We start from the raw sequence: 18,429 nt of genomic DNA, 5'->3' as shown, positions 1-18,429 counted from the left end.
AAAGGTAGAAAGAAAGAAAGGAAGAGAATATTACTGGAAACTCATACTCCTACCCCTACCCAGAATGCTCTGGTATTAATATTTACTTTGTTTAGACATCAACTTTTCATATCACTGATGTAGTTCTACTACATAAAATTTTTAAAAGTGCATTTTAAATTGTAAATGAAACAAATTTTTTGTCTCCTATGGTTATCAGGTTTAGATGATAACTTCCTCTAACCATTATATGATAATGATGATAACTTGCTATAACTATATGTATGGCATTATGGCGGTTAAAAAAAAAAGGCTATGACAGGGTCCTCTGGAAAGCTAATATGTAAATGTTCTCTATAGGAACTGAAATTGAAAGAGAGCACTTCAGAAGAGAAACATGGCATATCGTGGCTATGATGAGATCTTAGTGGATTTTTGAAATGCTACCGAAATTACACACATTTACCCCCAATTTTGCTCTGGGGCAATCCAGCTATGTGATAGTCTTTTGTTGATCTGGGTAATATTTTATTTAAGCACCTGAAATATTAGGAATACACTAGAAACCTCAGCTGCTATACCTTACTGCTTTTTAATAGTTCCTTAAAACTAGAGGTCACAATCTATAGTATCACATTTAAACAGAAAACACAACAATTATCTGGTTCCACCACCAGTTGCAAATCTGCAACTGCATTACAGTTTATAAGCCCTAACAGACAAGCACCACCTTTGTCAATGCTTCTACATGAGAACAGCAATAATCTTGATTTATTATCAAGGAATTGTCAATGGAGATTGATAGGCTTTTAGGTTATCCACACCTCCACCCCACACTTTTTTTGTTTTGATTCTGCATACTAGGTAACAAAGATTTCAGAGCAGGAATTCAATGAAGTATGAGACAGGACCTTTTAGTGAAGCTAATTACTACAGGAAAATTGGTGATCATTCATTAGTCTACTAAGCAAATTATAGTTTGTTAATAGTGATTTATGATGCCAAGCCTTAGGTAGCTATGGTACTCTTTTCAAACATATGTGTATATACAGGACCTGACAGTTTATTAAGTGTACTATATCTAAACAACTTGTCACCAGGGTGCTTTTGTTAAAAATGACATTGTATTTTAAGTGGATAAACATTTTTACTCTAGCAAAATGCATTTTAAATGTTTGGCTTCTGAAATCAAGTACAGGGAGATAAGTGAAGTGTCTCAAACCATCTAAGCCTCCAGTAACTCTTGTATAATGCTACAGCTGACTATAGGAAAATGTGACACTTGGAGTTAAAATAGCACTTTTCCTCTTTAACAAGCCCCGGTTGTGTTTTTTAACCTCTTTTTAGATGATACACTTGGTGTTTCATGAAGCTATTAAGTTTCTTATGCAATGGATTGGGAGGCATCTAATTTAGAATTTCAGGAAGAATATGTTTTAAAAGCAGTTGAGCAAAGGAAGGAGTTCTATGATCTAAAGGATTCTGAAGGATAGTCCATAAAAGTTCAAGCCAGTCAAATCGATCAAAATAAAGATTGTATGAGTAGTCAGAGTGAACCCTGGGGTTTGACACTGCCTATGTCTCACTTATATAGTTAACTTCAACTACCTCAGATTTCAGTAATTTGGAAATCTCCAACAAAGACAAAGGCATCCCTTAATTCCAGTGTAAAATGAAAAGAAACACAGTGTATTGCTAAAACCTTTACTGTGTTGTCTCTACAACTAATAGGATATACTAGCTAACAAATGACATACACCTTCAACCTCAATATTATTGTGTGCTAATTGAATTGAATAATGCATATAGAAACATTATTCATTATTATTCACTGCAAAGAAAGGCATATTTGAGCCATAAGAAAACTATGGGACTGCATTCTTGTAGTTCAAAGGACAGTGAATAAATAACAGAAAAACAATCAGAAAACGGTTGTCTTGGGCAGTGGCGACCCCAGTTAAATGCATACAATGCGAAGTGCAAGGACCTGGCTTCAAAGCCCCGGCTCTCCACCTTTGCTGCTTGTGAAGGTGGGACACTTCACAAGCAACAAAGCAGGTTTGTAGGTGTCTTTCTCTCTCTGTATCCCCTATCACAATCACTCTCTGTCCTATCCAATAAAAAAAAAATAATAAAATAAAAATGGCAGCCAGGAGCAGTGGGTTCTTAGTGCCTGCACAAAGTCCCAGCAATAACCCTGGAAGCAAAATAGAGACAAAGAGAGAGAGAAAAGAAAGACAGACAGAAAAGAAAAGAAAAGAAAAGAAAAGAAAAGAAAAGAAAAGAAAAGAAAAGAAAAGAAAAGAAAAATGTAGTCTCAGATGGCAGACATTAAGGTATAAGTGACCAAGATCTTGGGTTATTAGAAACAAAGATCATTTATCAGCTATCTAGACATGGTAAACTATTTTCTTCTCTTCTCTAAAATGATTTATTTTCTTCCAAGCTGAAAGACCAGGTAGGGCTACTGAGGAGACAGAAGACTGAGCATAGAGACATTTCTCCAAAACTCATCTGAGTTCTCATTTTATCTTCTTAACTAGAGCTTGTAATAGCAACAACAGAGATTTCTGTAAGCAAGAAATGTTTTAGTATTATTTAGCAGAGGCTCACTGGGTAGAGCACATACTGATACTCTACCACATGTGAAGACCCAGGTTGTAGTCCTTGGCCATCACACATGAGCATCACTCAAAGGAGAAACTTGAGCAGTACTGCGGTAATACTGTGTAGTGTCTTATTCTGTCTTCCTCCCTTACACACTGTATCTGGAGAGAAAAAAAGCAAAAAATGAATAATGCCCCTCACATAAATTTTGAGAAAACAAAAGTTAACAGGGTCCACAAGACAGTTCTTGTTGACAACAACCAGATAGTGCTTTGTCATGCATGCAACCCAGGTTGAAACCCAGTCCCCACTACAGTGGAGGAAGAAGCTTCAGTGTTGTAATATACTTTTTCTTTTCCCCCTTTGTCTCCCTGTCTCTGTTTCTATCTGGAAAAACAAAAGACTAGGGCAGTAAAACTTCAGAAATAATGGGGGGAGGCAGAGACTCATATTAGATACATTATTTAATCCTTTTCATCTGATTACCATATTCATCAAATTATTCAATTCCCTATTCTGAATAAGAAAGTTAAAGCTAAGAAATAGTATGGAGATGCAAGCAATTTCCAAAGGTGAGATTAAAAAAAAAAACTGTCATCCTATTGTATCTACCTAACAAAATTTAACTATCAGAGTGTGTTACATTTGATCATATTCTAAAAATGAATGTGTTAATCTGAAATACATCATGAGGGATAAGAAACAGAAGTGTAAAATATCAGTTTGTGGAGCTGGTCAAGTGAGCAGATTACCATGAAGCAGTGCTGCAGGTGTCTCTCTGTCTCTCTCTATCCCCCTTCTGTCTCAATCTCTGTTCTATCAAATTAAATACATTTAAAATATTTAAAAATAATAATAATAATAAAATATTGGGTTGCAGGAAAAGTAATGACATTTTTCTATGCAGAAAGGTGACATGACAGTTCCAATAACACAATACAATTATACTTTTAGTCTAAGGATCATAAAATTAGTTTACCTGTAACTCTGCAGAAGAGTCAGCCAGAATATTTACTTACTTAGTCCTAGTATAAATGGAGTATACAAGTTAGTTAGTAGTTCTTTATCTTAATCAAATATCTTTGTAGTCCTTCTTTTCCTACTTTATAGGAAGCAAAAATAGTTTGAATGGTAGTTTTTAAAGCTAGTTTCAAAATGTGACAACTTGTTTTGTTTTTTTTGAGGGGGGCACATGAGATGCCAGGGAGCCAACTCACAACACCTCATGCTTTTAGGCCCAAAGCTCTAGCCACTGGTGACAACTTTTTATTGCAAGGAAAAGCAACTGTTTCCATTACCCAGACATTTATGTACACTATGCAGATAATGTCAAAAGAACTAAAATTTACATAAAGTGATGGGTTTTACAACTTATTGCAAAGATACAAAACAACATACTTATGGAGGGGGGTGGGGGGGAAGGGAGTAGATCCTCCAGCAAAGAGCATCTTACCAAACTCAAGGCCCACACACACCACATGGGAGTGCCTGCAGCCAGAAGCTACACAAGCAGTGGAACAGCACTGTGGTATCTCTCCCCTCTCTTCTCTCCTCTATTTCACTTTCTCTGTCTTTCTACCTCTAGCTAAAATAAACAAAACCCATGAGCAGTGGAACTGTACATGCACAAAGGCTTAGCAATGCCCCTGGCAGCAAAAGGGGAAAAAAAAAAGAAACAGACCATATTCATAATAACTTTAGCATATTAAGTATTACATAACAAAACATTTTCGTGATGTGTTCATTCCGGACATAGGGTTTTCCTTGGGCCAATGTCTCAAATCTAGTTACTGATTCCCTGGATCACTGTTAGGGTTCACAGGGGAAATTATACAGCCACATCTCTGTAACAGGCATGAAAATGAATTTTAAAAATATATTGAAGTTCTGTATGTTTTAATATAAGTTAAAATTCAGATATCGATTTTTTTCCCCTATACCTTATTACAATTAATGAAAGATATTATACCTTCATATTTACTAAATACCTAACTTTGATACTCATTGTGTTCTTAAAATATAGAGTTTAAGTCCTCTTAAATATGATGTATCAAAAATCTAAAGCATCACAAAGGAAAAAAATGATCTGGATTTAGAGTAGGTTAATTCATTTAGAGAAGCATAATGGATTATCACATCTATTATCCAACATGCAGAACAATGGTTGACACAGAGGTGCTTAATATTTACTGAATGTCAAAAGGGGTCTGAAATAGCTCACTTGGGGGGGGGGGGGTGCTGTGTTCCCATGCATGTGATCTAGGTGCAAGCCCTTATCACACATCAGGAAGCTTTGATACTAAGTTGTCTGGCTCTTTGTCTCTGCCTCTCCCTTTCTATCCAAGAAAATCATCCCAGAGCAGTTCTAAAGCTGTTTAAAAAAAAAAATACAACCTACTAAGTAGTACACACACACACTCTCTCTCTCTCTCTCTCCCTCCCCCACCCTCCCTATTTTAAGTGTAATCTGGGTCCAGAAGATAGTTTACATGGTAGAGTGCAGCACATCATACACAAGTACTAGGTTTGAGTCTCCACCATCATATGGGAGCAGTATACAAAAGGGAAGCTTCACAGGCAGTGGAACTGAGCTGTGGTATTTCTAATTCCCCCACTGTTGCTCACTCTCTAAGAAAAATTAAAAGTGCCTGTTGGGTTTTAGTGGAACCACACAGGTACTAAACTCCATCCAAAAATCCTGGCAGCAAAAAAAAGGAAGAAAAATGTCAGCAAAGTCCAGCACGCCAATATGCCGGGCTAGCTTCGCGGCAGGAGACAGACGATCAGGGATACATGGCTGAGCAGAGAAGCAGTATTTCTTTATTCAGAACGAAGGGTTCAAAAAACTAATCTAATCTAATCACAACCCAAATCTGTCCTGCATCTTTCTCCTCCAGCGGCAGAGTCAGGAACCCAGGAACTATGTAGGATAGGGGGCAGAGAAACTAGCAAGGACTAAACCAAAATTTCCTGGAGGCAGGGGGAGTGAGACCAAACCAATGTAACAGAATGACCATGTAAATAGACCACAATGTCAAGCAATTCTTCTTCTAGCGTTTGCCCTTCTTCCGTAGCCAGTCAACAGCATCAGGTTGAGCCTGATGTAAAGTTTCGAGACCTCCTTTGAATCTGGAGAGGTGACAGTCGTTGACTATGTGGGTCATAGTCTGTCTGGAGCCGCAGGGGCAGTTCGGGTCGTCTAGCAATGTAACCCAGAAGCAGAACTAGAAGCATACCAACAGAAAAATATCCATAATCTTTCTCTACAAAAAAAAAATTATTATTGGAGGCTCACCTGCTTAAGCCCACACAGTGCTATGCTCAAAGACCTGGGTTCAAGCCCCTGCTCCCCACCTGTAGCAGGGACAATTCACAAGCAGTGAGGAAGGTTTGCAGGTATCTTTCTCCCTGTATCCCCTCTAAATTTCTCTCCATCCTATCAAATAAAGGGTGGTGTGGTATGGGGGGGGGGGTGGGGGATGGCCACCACTGGCATCTAGCCCCAGCAATAAACCAGGAGGCAAAAAAAAAAAAAAAATCATTCTAACTCTCATCTAATGATAGGACCTACTCTGTCGTTAGAAAGAAACAAGTTTAAAAAAGATATTTTTCTTCAAAAAGCTTTATAAAAGAGTAAACAAGTAAGCTTAAATGGGAAATATTTCATGGGTATAAAGTCTAAAACTTAGAACAAAGCAATCAATGGAATCAGCCCCTTTATGACTTGAAAACTCTGCACAGAAAACCACAGGTCAATATTCTGTACCTATAGGCTGATATCAGCATTATCAACTCAACTTCCTAAATAATTCAACCACACAAGAAAACAATAACTACATAACCATACATTAAAGACTTATGTCCACTATTAAATTCTACTTCATTATATAATGTGGTGGTTTTAATCACTAAATAAAAGTGGGTAGGCAAGTTTCTCTTGATAATTTGTATGCTACCAGAAATGGTTCAATTGAGCAGAATAAAAATTACTAGTTAGAAACCATTAAAGAGCTGGAGAAATGTTTCACTTGGCTAGTATGCTGCTTTGACACATGTAAGACCCAGGTTCAAGCCCAGCCCCCACCACACTGACAGCTTCAATGCTATCATCTCTTTCACTTTTTTTTTTAAGAAAATTTATTTTTTAATTTTTTCTCTTTTGTTGCCTTTGTTGTTTATCGTTGTTGTTATTATTGTTGTTGTTGTTACTGTGGTTGTATTGGATAGGACAGAGATAAATAGAGAGAGGAGAGGAAGACAGAGAGGGGAGAGAAAGACAGACATCTGCAGACCTGCTTCAGCGCTTATGATGTGAACGAACTCCCTGCAGGTGGGGAGCCTAGGGGCTCGAACCAGGATCCTTATGCCAGTCCTGGTTAACCCACTGCGCTACCCGGCTCCCCTCTTTCACTCTTATCCCTGATTCTCTGCCTGTTTTCTTAAAAAAAAAAAAAAAAAAAAAAAAAACTCTGGATCATTAACTTTTACAAAAAGAAAAGCTAAGTTATTTAAGACAATTGCCCTGAGTTCTTGAGTAAAACCTTAAAGAGACTGAAATTATTATAAGAAGCAAAACAGGAATGATGTATGATCTGAATAGTCAACAATCAAGCTCCTCCTGACAAGTACCTCACCACTACACCAAGGATAACTTGGTAGTACTACTCATAGACACTTAGGGTAGTAGCAATGCTAGAATCCACAGTGCTTTCTGGTGTCAAAGAGCAGCAAGCAGGTGATATAACTTTATATAACTTGACTATGTTGAGCCAGTCTTTCTTAACTTTTCCATCCAATCCCTAAAAACTATTATCAGTCTTATGGTGCCTCATATCTGGCCAACAAAAAATAACTTTGTCAAATTAATCTGTACAGGCTATTACCTACTTCATTCCAGTATTCTTATGATCATAGAGAATGAACTCTGTATATATGATCACAGAGTAAGTTGGTATACAGATGGCCAGACAAAATCTTAGGCCCTTGAAAATATTTCAAGTAGAGTCTAATGAGAACAGAATAACCCTACCCCATGGTTAAGAATTCTAAAGTTTACTTTTAGATCATTAATTTTTTTCATAGGAAGCCTCTATTAGTACAATGGAACACAGCCACTAAATAAGGTCAAATTTATTCTGTTACATGATATTGTGGAATAAACAGGAAACAGTATTTACAACTTGTAGTTATTGAGTGCTGTTGTACAAGAATTCACTAAATTTTCTCATTTAATGTTCACAATTCTTAGGTACAAATGAAGAAATAGAGTAAATTATTAAATAATCTGTCCAAAGTTAAACTATTAGTCTTCAAATCTTCTGTCTCTGATTCTTAATTGTTCTCTATGCAAATAAAACTTAAAACACATGCATGAGAATAAATCCAAAACATTAAAATTGAAAAGAAAATGTGTTCAATGTATTAATGTAAAAAAAATCCTGTATATGCCAACAAGTTTCAGTACTCTTGCCAAAAAGATTATTCCAACTAGCCTATACTTTATATTTAGAATATGATCTGGGCATGAATATATATATATATATATATATACACATATATGTATATATAGTATGTGTACACAACACCCACATTATTCAAAAACTCCCCAAAATGTTGAAAGTTTGTTCCAATCCTTCTCTGTGTTGTCTACTTTAAGAATTCTCTGCAATATGCTTATGTAAATACTGATTTTAGCTGCTGTTCTCATTTCTCAAAATTTCAACTTATAAATGGATTGGAAAAGTGACAGACTTAAGCAGACAACTTTAGAACACAAAACCAAGGAGACATAAACAAATACAACTAAATAAAAAGCAAAGGCTCTTCTTCAAATGCTTTAACTTAGCACCTCTAATATATGAAACAAACTTAAAAAAAAGAACTTACATTGACTGTAGAGGTGTGTGTGTGTGTGTGTGTGTGTGTGTGTGTGTGTGTGTGTGTGTGTGTTATATGCACATGTCTGGGTGGTTGGGTGTCTATTTTACTTGTAAACATAATGATCTTCATTTTACATCTTAGTTCTGGAAAATCTCTAAGAGACCATAAAATCTAAGTGAGAGAAGATTCTATAGTGAGAGTAACATTAGGGCGATGAAAGAATCTTTAAGAAAACAGTTTTAACTAGTTATATCCAGTAGGTGAGTGTCTTCATTTTTCTTACTTTCAAATTCATATTATTGTTCAACTGCATTAATAGCTCAATGGCTCTGCAGATAATTTTACATCATCTACATTTCAAAGCTACTGAAGAGACTTCAGAACTGAGTCAAAAGATCACCACTTACCTGAATCATCATTAGAAACGTAAGTAAAGGCTATCATGACACCACATATTATACATAAAGCACAATGCACAGTGCATGTTCACATGCAACCACTATTAATGTGAATATACTAATTCCACTTAAAAGTATGAAACTCACCAATGTTGAGGCTAGTAGCTGAAATTAAACATTACATGTGACATCATTGGAATATAAGTTAAAGTTAGAAGACAGATTTTGGTGGGTATTTGGCAGTAATATCAATAAATTTTGTACCTTGATAACACAATATCCACATCATTTGGAAACATTCTATGTAGGACATTTTTTTCATAATTGAGATTTAAGCATACATCTGTTATGTATCTTTGCCATGTGAGCTATAATACTATAGACTTTATAAATATACATACACATAAATAGTAATACTAAGTAATTCTACCAAAATAAGAAAAAAAAATAAACTCATAAAACATAGATTATATCCATATAAAATTAACTTAAAATTCAAAATTGGAGATATTTTGTTCATAAGAATGTAAAAAAATATATCCAGAAACAGAGGAGAAAGATACACTGACAAAAAAGCATAACAAATTCTCACTATTTCTAGAGATACTTTGTTCTTTCAGGGTGGCCATAATGGAAATTTCTAAAAATACTAGAATGTTCAGTCTAGAAGGGATCAAGGGGTGAGTTAGTGGTTTTGGAATGGTTCAGCTGAAGAGAGCAAAAGGGAGAGTTTAGCTTTTGGATAGAGACTAGACATTGGCAGTTCCCAGATTTTACTTCTAGCATCTCAACCCACATCCAGCCTGGTGTGAAGAGATGGCAGATGGGCCTACTTCTGTTATTTCGACTGCTGAAGCAGTACTCTGCTTCAGCATCCTGCTTGTTTCTGTTAGCATGAATATTCAGCCACAATAACGAGCAAGGATAAGTGGGCTGATTGTACCAAAAAAATCATCATCAGGCACCAAAAAAATCATCATCTGTCTTCTTCTGATATCATGGATTAAGACCAAAAAATCAAAAACTGAAAAGTGACACCTGAATCAAGTTCAGATAAGATTTATTATTCAACAAAATGATACTGCTTTTTCATACATTTAATGTAAATGTATGAAGAAAATTGTGTGGGCAGGGAAAAAACAGAGCAATGAGAAGTTTTTTTTAAGACACTTAAATACAAATAAACCAAATCAATAACTATGTTCACCATAATATTCATGATGTCATCATTTTCTCAGAAAATGCTGAGTAGGCATTAGACCAGTGTTTATCATTCAAAACATGAATCGGATTACTTTCAATACCAGACATGCTTCTATGGTGGCATATTATCACATCTAAATATTACTTATTTGGAATTGTTTTTGCCAGCCGGGTTATTGCTAGATGAGGCATCTGCAAGATTCTACCACTAATTAACTCATATTTTACAGAAGGTGAGAGAGACAGAGACATACAGAGAAGAGACACCACAGTGCTCTGCAAAAACTAATAAAGCCTCCCCTGTACAGGTAGGTGCTCCTATATAGTGGATGGAGAGGGGAGCTCACGTTTACACAAATGGTAAAGTGTATGCCCTACTGGGTGGAGGATCTCCCAGTACCTGTAATTCTTGTCATCAATGACTTCAAAAGGATTATGGAATCCAAAACGTAATATTTCTGTCAATAAGATCATTGAAATTGCATCTTTCTATAAATGAGAAGTACTGACACCATCCACATTCCTCTAAAGGATAGAGATTAAGGTCTGGAAACAAAGTAATATACCTATAATCAATGCAATTAGGAACTTGATTGCTGAATCAATGTCTAAAGGCATTCTATTCAGTCTGTGAGAAGAAATAGCCTTTAAAAGACCACATTTCCTCAAAATTAATTGGCAATTCACTGTATATATCAAGAGATTCTTTAAAGCATAGTCTAAGTCTACTTTCAGTGTGACACTTGTCACTAAAAGATATATATACAAATATATATGTACATATATAAATATATATGTATATATTGAGAAAATGCCAATCAAGTTTCCCCATAGCCATAACACTGTCAAACATAAAGGAAAATGTCTTGGGTGCTGAGAGCCAGATGTGTATCTCAAAGTCAGGTTTGTATTTCAGGCTGACATGATCCCAAGGGTTCAACATATTATGTCTTTTAAGAACCTCCCCCAAAAATAATTAACAAAAAAGATGGACATCAGTCTGCTCTTTGGACTAAAAGAGGGTTTCTTAGATTACTTTCACCTCCTAATGAGCATACATTGTAGAAGTAAATCAATGCCGATACCAGGAACACATGTATAAGTGAAATGACACTTACGAAGTAGCCTGTTCCCAAGCTGGAAGGAGCTGAACTCTGCAATAAAGCATAAAGACAAAGTAGAAAATCAGCAATGGTTTTTAACACGTTCCAATCCACACAGCTCATTACCAGCCCTTTGCAGGCTTTTCATCACTACATCACATCACCAGTATATGCTGCCCCTTGTCATCTGCTACTGATACAAACACCATGTTGCTTAATTTTTTCCCCTTTACGTCTCTCAACAACTCAGAGATGCTAACGTGCTATTTACTGAATTCCAAGCTTCTGCGGTGGACATAATTGCCAATTTATTTGACAGGCAGCTGGGTAATGAATTAATGATGGCATTTCGCCCTACACTGAGACTAAACAGACACGCATCAGCCTGCCTCCCTGACTCACTGACATTCAATGCCCTGGTCTCAAGCTACTCAGTTTTGTAGCCACAAAGGGACAGGCTAAAAGAAAAAGCCCAGATGAACTTGAAAATAAAAAGCCCAGTGGGTTTGGATGACTTTTCCAGTGTATGACCTACTTGCCAGTTTATTCCCTCAAGGCATCAGTTAGTAAACACAGGGCACTTTTCAAAAATGAGACATTTTGTAAACATAATTAGTAGACAAAAATGCAAAGACTGCATGGCTATAGGGAAGCAGTGAAAAGCACTATTTTGCTAAAGGTTTTAGTCACAAGGACAATCAATTTAGACAAATGGGGAACTAAAACAATACTTTGCAAGGTATGTCAGCATCACTTCATTGGAGGAAAGATCAACAGAACATGGTTTGTGCTTTAAATATGTACATGATCCTTATTGTTTGTTTTTATGATTTTTTAATATTTATTTATGTATTCCCTTTTGTTGCCCTTGTGTTTATTACTGTAGTTATTATTGTTGTTGTTATTGATGTCATCGTTGTTGGATAGGATAGAGAAAAATGGAGAGATGGGGAAGACAGAGAAGGGGAGAGAAAGATAGACACCTGCAGACATGCTTCACCGCCTATGAAGCGACTCCCCTGCAGGTGGGGAGCTGGGGGCTCAAACCGGGATCCTTAGGCCGGTCCTTGCACCTCACACCACATGTGCTTAATAACTTGCTGTGCTACCACTCGACTCCCTTTATGTTTCTTTTTATTCCTAAAACACTTCCTTATAAATTATTTATTTTTAGTGTCTTCTTTGTGAAGGAGAAAGGTCCCCAATAAGCACAAAGCAAAAGCCATACTAGTGCAGAGCTTCTTGGCATCCACATGACTGGTGTGGGTAGTGTATTATACCTTCCCTGGAGTGGCCTGAATTTTGCAAGCTGTCCCACTGAAATGGCCTGTACTACTCTGCAAGCTACAGCAATGGAGATTGTCTGGTTTTCTGATCATTACTCTCCCAGAATTTAGGACAATGCTTACCAATGAAATAATTAAGTATTTGATGAAAAAAGCCATAAATGAATGAATTGGTTGGATATGCAAGAAATTTATGTCAGTATCTCCAAAAGCAGAGTAGAAGTGACTCCTCTTGATTTCTTTTGAGAAAGAAATACAGTACTGGAAACACAAACAGCATCCACATAAAATGAGAGCACACTCCAGGGCATTTCTAAATGCAGTTCCCAAAGCAGAATTTTTCTTTACCTCTGTGTTTTAGACAAGCTCAGGGGAATAAAGGACAAAGGATGTGTGATCTTGTACACTGGATGTGGTTGTTAAAAAAAAAAAAAAAAAACAGAAACACAATCCTGCTGCATTCTTGATCCCATAAATGGTATGTAGGGAGATCCACAGTAGTCATGGAGACAGCTTCTCATAGACAGCTTCTCATAGCAGTTATTAGCCATGTGATAGCATCACCTGTTTTCGTCACCCACAGCCCTTGATGGAATTGGTGAAAGCAAAAGCCAGGTTAGGTCTCCACCAGCCTTTAGCCATGCCTCTGGGAGGTAAACTCATTTTAGGTTGAATTACACAGAGAGAATATAGAATAGAATTTGTTTATTTCAGTTTGTTTTTCCCTTCCTGCAAATGTATTTTCTCCCAGAAGCAGAGGTATTCTTCCAAGCACACCCCGCCCCCACATACATATCATCTTATTGTATACCAAAGAAAATTACATCCTTCAGGTCTCAGAAAGCTCTCTTATACTCATTTTGCATATATATTGTACATTACTCAGGGAGCTGGATGGAGAAGAGGGCTTTGTTGTGCATATTTGTTCTGGCTATTGTTTATGCAGGTCTGACTGAATGAGGGAACAGTGGGTATCATTTCAATTTCTGATGTCAACATCAAATTACTTATTTAATTTCATGCCTGGCGAAGCATTGTATAGCTACACGCAGAATCATTTCACTTCATTTGTTATGCTGTGTTTTTGTGGCGACTGGCTTGCCTTCCAACTGACAGCTTTAATTACGACATGAATTTGATTGCACTGCCGAGGAATTAACATAATGCACAAAGCATTTAAGCACCCTGCCTTATAACACCCCACAAACACATACTCACAGACACTTGAGGGAACACAGATACTACTAGATCCTAACATACATTCAAAGTCTATTGGTGCTCCTGATCTGTAAGCAAGTATGCAGAGCTCCAGAGTTGGAGACTCTCTGTTGTATGCTTTACATTGGTTTGTTCTAGCTCTCCCCCTGCCAAGAAATTTGGTTCAGTCCTGCTAGTTTCACGGCCCACTTGTCCCTGCCCCAAGGAACCCCGAGAGAGTTCCAGAGTTCCAGAGTTCTAGAGTTGTTGGTGCCGCCGCGGGGGAAGGAGGCAGGAGAGTTCTGTTTGGTGATTAGTTTGGGTTAGTTCATGAATCGTTGTTCCTGAATAAAGAAATACAGCTTCCCTGGCTAGCCATGTGTCCGCGAGTCTCTGTCTACCGCCGCGATGCTAGCCCGGCCAGCTGGAGCCTCCGAAAATAAACAACAGCTCTCTATATTTGTCAACTCACTGAACTAATCTTTCCCATCTTATAGGTAGGAAAAGATTTGTGTCATGAACTTAAAATTTCTGGACTTGGCAGAAAATTCCTGACCTACTTCCCTAATATCCATGATACAGAAATTTCCTCCATTGTGCCATATTGCTTCTGGCCAACTTCCTTTCATCATTTTTGGAAATTTGAAAAAGAAGCAAAATGTTTGGGATAAAGAGAATTCTCATTGTCCTATGCTATAACCATGATATTCTGGCTTTCATCCTGTACTCTTATCCTCAAAAGGACTTCCAGCATTAATGCAATTCCTATGACTAGCAGTGGAGTAGGCACTGGGGTTTCAGTGATAGCTCCTAGGATGCAGCAGAACCAAAAGGTCTCCATGTGTCTCAGTGCAATACAATTGACCTGAGTCAATATCTAAATAGAGCTTTGAATTTTTTACTACTTTAACAATTTGCTAAGTCAGAAATCCCATGAACACTTAAAACAGATTTTACTACCAAAAAAGGGGTGGTGGTAAATGTTTTGAAACCATTAAAAAATGGTTTGAAAGGTGGTCTATAAGTCTTTGTATATGTGCATCTAGAAATTGGTACTACTTTTTTGCTATAGCAGAAGATAAAGACTCTAAGAAAGGGGATCAAGCTGTAGTGCAGCAGATTAAGCGCACATGGTGCAAAGCGCAAGGACCGGCGCAAAAATCCCAGTTCAAGCACCTTGCTCCCCACCTGCAGGGAGGCTGCTTCACAGGCGGTGAAGCCAGTCTGCAAGTGTCTATCTTTCTCCCCCTCTGTCTTCCCCTCCTCACTCCATTTCTCTGTCCTATCCCACAACAACATCAATAACAACAACAATAATAACCACAACAACAATAAAACAGCAAGGGCAACAAAAGGGGTAAAAATAGCCTCTAAGAGCAGTAGATTTGTGTGTAGGCACTGAACCCCAGCAATAACCCTGGAGGCAAAAAAAAAAAAAAGACTCTAAGAAAAAAAGGTCTATAGTGGTCCAGGAGGTAGCGCAGTGGATAAAGCACTGGATTCTCAAGTATCAAGTCCTGAGTTCATGTACCAGAGTGATGTCTGGTTCTTTCTCTCTCTCCTCCTATCTTTCTCATTAATAAATAAATAAAATCTTTTTTAAAAAAAGTCATCAAAAAAAGGTCTAGAAAGCAGACAAGTTGGTAAGACCTTCACCAATGAACCAATTGATATAATCAAGCTGATTTCAACTTTGTGTTTTTCTGATCTGTGTGTGTGTGTGTGTGTGTGTGTGTGTGTGCACGCGTGCTTATGTTCTTACCAGGCATTTTTCAAATCCAAGGAGAGAAAGACACCATAGCAATGAAGCTTCCTCCAGTATATATAGTGAGGCTATGCCTTAACCTTAGCTATGTGCATGGCAGAGCAGGCAACTTTACAGGTGAACTATTTTGCCAGCATGTGTATTGTCAGTTTCTTTCTTTTTTTTTTTTTTTTGCTTCAACTTATTTTTTATTTTGTATTTGTGATACTATGGGAGGTCTCCCATCTTTCTTGCTTGAAGGAGAAAACAAACTCTAAACTATAAAGCAAGATTAGTCACAAAGTCTGTAAGACTTGAAAAACTGAAGTAATTTTTTAAAAAATGCCACTAACAGAAACATGATTAGATTCAAACGTGTCTGAAATAATACCATACGCCCATGTTTAGGCAAACACTTCCATGGAATAATGAAAAAGACTCCTTTCTTAATCCTTTAAGTTTTAGAGTTGCCGACTCATTTATATTTTCAATGTACAAATGAGATATAGAGAGATTTAGAAAACAGACTAGGAGAAAGTGAAAAGGTATAATTATGAGGAAATGCCAGCCAGCTGGCTATAGGATATGTGATTTCTGGGCTCATTATAACCCATCTCCTATTTAACATGGTTTTTCCATTGTGTCTTCCACACACACACACACACAAGATTTGACCACTGTTCCAGCAAATCACCTACACAGATCTCATTATGTTGCAAAGGAAAGCTTTCTTACAAATATAATCTACCTCAAACTCCAAGTTACAGGTACAAGTACAGGCTACAGGTATGGTAATGCACATTTGAAAGACACTTTCTGGGATGGAGAATGTTCCTGCTGACACTCTAGTTTGCAAGTGGATATTCATTAAACACTCATTCAACTCTCTCATTGTCCCCACCACCACACCTGACTTACTCTCCCTGTCATTGCTATTTTAATAGCTTACCTACAACAAGGGATTTCAAAATTGATTTTCTATCTAGAAGAGATATGCTCCTTTCATTAGAGCTCCAAAGAGAGTCTGCGGGAACTTTAATAAATCTCAAAGTATAGGGTGGATCTCGCATCAACTGATACATGATGATGTAAGGTGCCTAACCTAAACAAATTTAAATTTAATTTTTCCCCCAAATCATCACTTATGTCTGATTCCTTACCTAAGATCTCATTACTCTACTTAACTCTCATGGTTTAAAAGTAGAATTAGTTGTTCAGTAATGTCATGACTGAGAACTGTGATTTGTTTGATTGAATTTGATTGACTGATTTTATTTGGTAGAGGATGAGAAACAGAAAGAGATAGCCCAGTTCTGGTCCACCATTCACTAAGCTTTCCCAGAGCATGGTGCTTCCATGTGATACAGAGGCTTGAGCCCCTATCCTTGAACATGTGAAAATATTTACTCTACCTGGTAAGTTATCTCCTATTAGCCCTGGCAAAGAGTTGTTTCCTACAAAGTCCCCAAAGAAGGTTCATCTGTGTAGTTCCTGTGAAGTTTTAAGAAACATTAACATTTTTAAAAATCTTAACTTTAAGAAGTGTCCTTCAAAGACAGATTATTGATAGCTGATGAAAGACACAACTTTATTTGAATGGGGGAAAAAAGCATGTTCAAGTAAAAATGGGCATAACTACTTGAAAAATGGCTATTAGGTGTTATTTAAAACTTAAAAATCTCAGCCCTCTGTTATATATATATATACCTGAAAGCAAAAGTGCACAATAGTCTGCAGTGGGTTAGTATAGGCAGCAAGTAAGTAGAAAGACCTAAAAAGACACCATAAAGTTCCTAATGAAATAGTGTCTACTGAGACTTAGATACCCTTCTCACCTACTTCCTATTATACTTCCTTCAGCCACTCCAAACCTAACCTTATCAAATTAAGGACTCAAAAGCTGAATAAGGGCAAGAGACCAAGAGACTGGCATACTTTAAGGATGACTCTTTAATCACTATCAGGCCACCCCATCAGCTGGGGCCCTAGTCAGAGAGTCCTGAGATTCCCAAACTGACATGATTGGCCTAGACCCTCTTCTCTCCATTGTTGTTGGTCATCTCTATCAGGAAACACACAACAGACATCTTTGTGGGGCCCCATAGGACCTTGCCCTCAATGTGGATCAACAATGGTAACGTTCCACCTGAGGAAGATAGGTCCTGAAATTGGGGCAGCTTGGAACATTCCTACTCATGACCACAGAATGTGAGCTCAGATCTACAGGGATGCAGAGGTCACATAGGCTCCTAAACTGAATATGGGCCACAAATAAGATCAAAGATGGGTTTGATAGTCAACAGTATTTATACAACTTTCCCATATTTGGGAGCTACTCTCTCCTCTCCCCTGATCCAGCTTTCTGGTTCCTTTTCCAACCATGACATCATCTCCCCAGACAATAACTTGGATCCACCTGGATATCAGATGTCAGGCTCAGAAAAAAAAACAAAAAACTAGTACATTCATGGGCCCTTTGGAATATAACTAAAATAGGCTTACTAACTATCTCAACCCACTGTTAGAACCCACTTTAACCTGTCACCAAATTCTGTGTATATTTAATAGTACCTTGGCTTATTTCTCTGACTCCACTATTGCTCTCATGTTTCTTTAGTTTTTATATAAATGGCAAAAACAAACTACACACACACACACACACACACACACACACACACAGCACTCTTTTAACATGTTCTAGTGGCATTTTTTTAAAATTTTATTTTGTGGCTTTAACAATAACTTACAGAAGGTTTATAGTGCCCCAACCCCCACCAAGATTCATGTCTGCCTAGAACCTTGGGATGAACTGCCGCAGGGGCAGTTCGGGTCGTCTCTGGCTCCCCAGCGATGGAACATAGGGGCGCACCGGCCATGGCCTGTTCGATAGTGATTGAGGAGGGCCCAATCATAACGTGCTAGGTCAAAGCCGGGTTGACGCTTGCAGGGGTCTGTGATGAGGTGTTTGTTCTTTACCTCAGCTGACTGCCAACTCTGTTTCCAAGAGTCTGGAACAGAGAAGTTCAGTGTAG

The 18,429-nt window shown here is 37.6% G+C and overlaps 1 protein-coding gene across 9 annotated transcripts in view; it reads right to left on the bottom strand.

Moving 5' to 3' along the window:
• Window positions 1–18,429, bottom strand: part of AUTS2 (activator of transcription and developmental regulator AUTS2) — a 1,407,660-nt gene that overhangs the window by 743,250 nt on the left and 645,981 nt on the right. For all 9 annotated transcript variants that reach the window (XM_060173543.1, XM_060173545.1, XM_060173546.1 and 6 more), the window contains one exon: window positions 11,186–11,221. In XM_060173543.1, the coding sequence (XP_060029526.1) occupies window positions 11,186–11,221 (36 nt within the window). The remainder of the gene's footprint in view (window positions 1–11,185; window positions 11,222–18,429) is intronic.

The sequence above is a fragment of the Erinaceus europaeus genome, chromosome 15 (assembly GCF_950295315.1).
Source record: "Erinaceus europaeus chromosome 15, mEriEur2.1, whole genome shotgun sequence".
NCBI lineage: Eukaryota > Metazoa > Chordata > Mammalia > Eulipotyphla > Erinaceidae > Erinaceus > Erinaceus europaeus.
The sequence above is the reverse complement of the archived record's forward strand: the minus strand, read 5'-3'. Positions and strand labels throughout refer to the sequence as shown.